Source organism: Xyrauchen texanus, chromosome 45 (assembly GCF_025860055.1).
Source record: "Xyrauchen texanus isolate HMW12.3.18 chromosome 45, RBS_HiC_50CHRs, whole genome shotgun sequence".
Taxonomy (NCBI): Eukaryota; Metazoa; Chordata; class Actinopteri; order Cypriniformes; family Catostomidae; genus Xyrauchen; species Xyrauchen texanus.
The window spans coordinates 23,953,954-23,960,301 of NC_068320.1; the positions used below are offsets into that span (position 1 = coordinate 23,953,954).

General features: G+C 38.2%; 1 protein-coding gene across 1 annotated transcript; it reads right to left on the reverse strand.

Annotated features, from left to right (window-relative positions):
• Positions 1-4,555: 4,555 nt before the first annotated feature.
• LOC127637168 (tetraspanin-7-like) lies at positions 4,556-5,745 on the reverse strand. Its single transcript, XM_052118098.1, has one exon. It carries the CDS (start codon positions 5,627-5,629, stop codon positions 4,556-4,558), a length of 1,074 nt encoding a protein of 357 aa, XP_051974058.1. The 5' UTR covers positions 5,630-5,745.
• Positions 5,746-6,348: the final 603 nt, after the last annotated feature.

The following is a 6,348-nucleotide window of genomic DNA, read 5'->3' on the forward strand; positions in this document are numbered from 1 at the left end:
TTTTTTTATTGTATAATTTTGCTGCTCACCTGCACTGTAGACTGCCTGCTGCCTTTGAAAACACCCAGTTAAAACGCATGAGTAGCAACAGTCATGTTTGGCTTACATGCCATTCCACTCTCAAGGTTTCCTCCTTGTTATGTAGGAAAGTCATGTATTCAGACTACAAAATGTTTTTAAATATATATAAATATATACACTGTACTGTTTCTGTCCATAAGTGTGTACCCCAAATGCTTCATAACCAGTAATGTAATTAACCTCACATTGATGTCTGAACCTGTGATTGTGAATGTGGCTTAATGATCAGTGAGATAATTGGAATAGAATGAAATCTATTTTCACTCTTTTATATTATTATTCTATATTTTTCCCCCTTCACTTGATTTACAGTTTCTCACTGAAGATTCAGTGCCACATTGTTTATTACTCAACCATACTGGCCCTGAGCCCAGGCCAAAAAATGAATCTTTTTTTGCTACTGCAGCATTATAACCACAGCCCATCTCTCTACACACCACTGCAGCATCTGTAGAATCCCAGTCATCATGACACACTGTTCCCCACTGCCATTCACCAACCTGATAGGAGCTAATGGTCACACAGAGGAGAAAAACAAATTTGCAGTAAGACATTTGATATGTAAAAACACAAGCTATTTAAGATATTGTTCTCACTTTAAGCACTTCTTCTGAGCCCTATTTTGCAATTACTCCTACACTTATCCCAAGTCAGAGGAGATCACAAACTCACACAGGTGTCCTCATCAAGTGTTGTTAATCACATTATGATTCGGGATTATGCAATAAATATGGTTTGAGGACATTTCTAGTGTCCCATAATTTAAATAGCTTAAAAAAAAACATTATGAAACTATGTTTTATTGAAAATGTAAAAATGCAGAAAGTTTTTCTGTGAGGGTTAGAATTAGGGGTATGGTTAGGGGATATAATCTATAATTTGTACAGTATAAAAATCATTATGTCTATGGAAAGTGCTCATAATGATAGGTAGACCAACATGTGTGTGTGTGTGTGTACACATATATACTCTACAGTGCAAAAATATTAGGCACATTAGCTATTTCACAAAAACATTTGTCTTAAGACAATTATGTTATATCTTCCGCTTTGGTACGCTTATATATTATATATAGAGACACACACACACACACACACACACACACACACAGAATATACATTTTAGTCTAGATACTTCTGACAGAAGCTTCAAAGCTTCTGGACAAAAAGGTACATTATCATAAATATTTATTTTCTGTTGATTTTGTTGAGTTGTGGCCTATTTCCGTTGTGTTGTGGCACAATCCCATGCCTTGCCATGGTGCAACCATTTTGGCAGTCCTCACCATCAATTTGCATTAAAAAAAAAAACTAAGAAAAAAAAAAAAAAAAAAGGATGCTCTAGTCGAGTTTGTGTTTTGAACATTTGTGAAATGCATTAAACTTTGTCTCATTTACCATGCTTTGTAGGTGTGACATTTTTGCCATTTCATCACCATTTATGATGGGAAATAATTGCTTACAAGAGCACGAAGTTCTTCATAGATCTAGCCTCATAATTTCGCTCTCAATGAATGTGCACCAGATTGATGCATTCAACTTAAAAATGTAATATCTCATATATATATATGTGTGTGTGTGTGTGTGTGTGTGTGTGTGTGTGTGTGTGTGTGTGTGTATTTTTCTAAAGAGATTATATAAAAGGATTAAAGCATAACAAAATTGTACAATTATGTGCTATAAAATTGAAGTATTGTCTATAATATATTGTGATTTTTGTCAATGTCATTCTTTTCATACACAAGAAAATATGGGTAGCTTGCTCATTCAGAAGTTGCCACCACAAAGCTAATGTGTTTGGAGTATTTTTTAGTCTGTGGAAGCAAGAGTGTTACTACTAAGTGGTTGCAAGTAGTCTACGGATTTTGTGTTTTTCATTTTATGGTTTGTTAAGCAAAAATATCTGTCTGAAAGTCTGATCACTTGAAAAAAATCTCTCCTCAACAAGCAAAATAATTTGAGGAATCATTCAGGCCCCTTGCATAAATGGTCTACTTAAAAGCACGAGCATCAGTAATAGTAATCTCGAATGCTGAAGCGAAGCAATTTATGCCATTCAGACTACCAATAGCACAGATATTGAGGTTTAAAACATTGCTAGTAACAAAGACCACAAAATAACAACGCACATGGAAAGTTTGCACATTTTTGCGCATTATGAGATGATGGGTTTTAGTGAAATAATTTCCCCAACTTATCCATACTTTAAATTACAATGAGAAAATGAATACATCTATTGTTATGGATTAAAAGTGGTGCTCCTTATACATAATGAAAGATAAATCTACTTAAGACAATTATCTAGGCACTGTTTAAATAACCACACAAAAAAGACGCACTCAAAAACAAATTCTTTTTTATTCATGCGATTTCTTTGTGTATAGTATTTGTGAACTGAGGCACAGTGCACTATCTATCCATCCATTTACTCTGTGCCATCTACAATTTTACTACTGTAAACAATTAATTTCAAAGCAAGATTTCATCTAAGGGGATTTAGTCATTGTTTGCAGGCTGATATGGATTGAATGGCTGGATGAGTTGTTTAGATGGCTATCAATTCACCAAACTGTGTCAGGTCATTAATGTGGCAGACAGCACCGACTGTCTCATAGATTTATCACATGCTTATTATGGTTGCTGGGGCTGTGATAAAGAAATACAACCTTTCATAAATAAACTTGCTTGAGAATCCAGATTGAGGTGCAGACAGCTAGATTTGGGAAATTAAAAGATAAATCAACTGTAGAAGGCACAGTTAATGCACTACTAATGACTTCTAACATCCAATCAGATGCAGCTGTGCATTATGGGTTAAAAAGTGGATTGTTTCTACAAAGGTAGTTTCTGACATGCATGTATGCATTCAAATGGAACCGTATAATTATAGGGATCAACTTAATGTGTCTGTGCAAAGGTACCTGTCAAATCCACTTTTTTGGGCATCACAGTTAGGGGTTGTATAACAGGCGAGATTTTATTCAATGTATTTTGTGCTTATTGCTTTTTTCTTCTAGAAAAAATAATGAAAAACCTCAACAGCTCAGTAGTTTTAAGAAGAGAAATCTTACACCTCTGCTTTTCAAAGAAATGTTTTAAACATGGGATTCTTTATCTCACTTGTCTCTGAATGGCTACTCTTATTTTATACTGTCAAGTCTTTGTTAGGAGATGGGATGGGTCAGCATTTTGGCTGATCAGTTGTTCAAGCCCTGAAATCAAAGGATATGTTAGACGGAGTGTTACAACTATCCCTTTAAGGGATTTAGAGTATACTTAAAGCAAAACATGCTAACCAATAAGGAAAATAGGGAGTAGTGCAACAACATTTTATAATATATTTTAATTGTTCGTGTTCATAATCAGCTAATGATCGTTATTTGAATGTTGACTGATGCATTGATCCAGGTGATCAGGCTACTGATTTCCATTAGTTCCATTAAGTTTGAAGAGTTCATTCAAATTAATTTTGTTCACAGAGTTTTAGGTCACGACCCATTAAACTGACCAAAAAAAAAAAAGGAAAATACTGTGGCTCATCCAAAATGTTGCTATTCTTCACTAGTCGGCCACTAATCCAATCTACTTTGGGTACCACAAATAACTACTACACAATAAAAATACAAATAAGGGTTAAATACTTGCACTAAACTTGTATTGTTGCACTAACAACTCATTATATACATATTACACAGAGAAAGGGTTAAGAGAAAACTACTGATATGAATCGAGTATCTTTGGTGTCAAACTCTGCCTTCCCTGTGGCGTCCATATTCCCCTTTTATGCAGTTAGTTTTTAAGACCAATACATTTGTCTTTTTTTTTTCATTCTTTTAATTGTCAATATTTGTATAATGATAGTACAAATAAAGCATTCCAGGGAAAATGTGCTTAGAAGCCTTATACCACTGATAGAAAAAAAATATAGAATGCATATTGAAACACTTTGTATACAAGAATCATACAGTAAGGGATACATTGCTGATCTACAGAATCACAGAACTCTGGGTTTGATCAATTAAAACTGCCTTTGTAGTATATTATTAACATAGTTTTTACTTTGCATTACTCCACAAGACAAAGACATAAGTCACTCTGTAATCATGCAAGTTATATATACATAAAACCATCCACAAAGGTTTATAATACGCTACTTAAATATTTACAATTCACACTCAAATGTATTATTTCAGACATTTTGTTGCATTTGTTGAAAAACACTCTCTGGTCCCCTCCAGTAAAAACAAAATCAAATCAGAGATCTCGATGTAACATGCTTTACTATACCGTCCATGCATTTTGAAGAAAGTTATTGGTTAACAACTACAGCTCAAGGTCTACAATTTTAAAGCCCTAAACTCTGTTGTCCAAATATGAACTAAGCAGGCATTCATTGGACCAGAAAATGCAATGCAAAAACAAAGGGAGAGGACATAATTTTGTCAGTGGCCTTTTGATTCATGGTGCTTTAAATTTCAGTGAGCTCGTCTTCGTGGCCTAGGTGCAAGACGATTGGCAAGCAGACATGCAAGGGCAATACCTGCCACCTGGGTGAAAGCAAGACCTAAAACTGTTGCAGCAATGTGGAAGACGTTCTCATTGACAAAGCTGAAGACTTTGCGGAAACAACCGTGGGTGTGAATCCCTGCTGGCTCGATGTTCCCACGTTCGTTCTCCGGCAACGGTCTGTTGCGGCAGCCTTTGCGCCTTATACAGCAACTATCTGGTAACGAAACGGCAAAGGAGTAATTTACAGAACTTCCCATTAAGTAAACAGCATCTTGAATGGCCCAATCAGACATCAGCCAGTCTCGCCAACCCTCAGCACCACAGCACTCTAGTGCCCTCTGAAGGCTGTCCAGTGCATCAGCACAGCCCTCATCTTCTCCATAGTCCAATACAGCTTTCTGCAGGCCACTATGGAACCCTTCAGCAATTTCCTCCCTGTAGAAGAGCCCTGAGAGACCTGCAGCCAGACCACCCAATAGTGTAGCCAACTGGAAGAAGCCATAAGCCCGCAGGAGGATCGGCAGGTTGGCAGCAACGCCCAAGCATCCTAAAAAGCCCCAGACGGTCACAGCAGCCCCTGTGCCTAACAAGATGAAGGGTGCATTGGGGTAGCGGTTAGCTGACAGTAGCATATAGTCGGCTAACGAAGCTTGTGCCCATACCCCAAGGGTGAAGATTGCAAGCCCTGCTGCCCAAAAGAGGAAGCTGAAAATCAGGAGTGCAAGACGCAGTAAGGGCATGACTCCCACCACCCGGCAGCACGGTGGAGCAGCACCCACTGCAGGAACAGGGGGTGCCAGCGAAGCCTCCGAGCACAACGACAACGAAAGTCGTTGCTGTTGGTCAATGTACTCTTGGGAGGGTGAGAGCAGATATCCAGGGAGTGCAGAGGGCCGTCGAGAGACTGAAGGCAGCGTTGGCAGAGCTGGCTGTAGTGGCGAGGAGAGTCGTCGAGCACCGTGCAGCTCTCTTTCCCACTCCTTTGCACGACAGGGGCTTGGCCGAGCTGGCAGGGAGTCATACGGTGGCGCAGAGCTCATGGTCTTTATCTACCCCCTGTTTCACTCTCTCTTTTCCTCCTCCCTTTTCCAAGCTTCTTTTGTTTATCCTCTGTTGTTTATGTCTTTCCTCATCTCGCCAGTGTTTTATGGCTGGTCATCAACCCACCTCTCCGCCTCTTCACACCCTAATTTCACCATAAATCGCATTTAGCGGATGAACGCGTGACACCCTTATCTTTGTCTGCAGATTCCCTGCAGTATTCCGCTGTTTATTTCAAAAATTCTTACACTCTCTTGATCACAAATGCTTCATGCTTCTGCAAAGGCTGGCTGACTATACTGCATCTCTGACAATGTTTTGTGGTTATATGGCTAGGATACTGTTAGTCCACCCTTCTCCAGATCTCCCTCTACTGGTGCAGGATCCACAAGTCAGGATCATAAATGCTGTACTGATCAATATGTGGCCTTAATAAGTCATTATTAATGTAATATTTCTAATATATAAGATATTCAGCATTACTCAGTCATGCAGGGCTGTGCATGTGTATGTATTCAAGGACACTTGTAGGGATATTTCACTTTCAGCTCTTTGAATGGGATTCAATGGCGTGTACATCACATTGATTATAAAATGTTCCTATCAGTTGTGGAGCAGACATGAGATATGTTAACTAAAATCATACTGTTATATTAATATAACAACATATAGGATACATATGAATGCATATGTTTTCTGAACATAGGCTCTTGTTCTT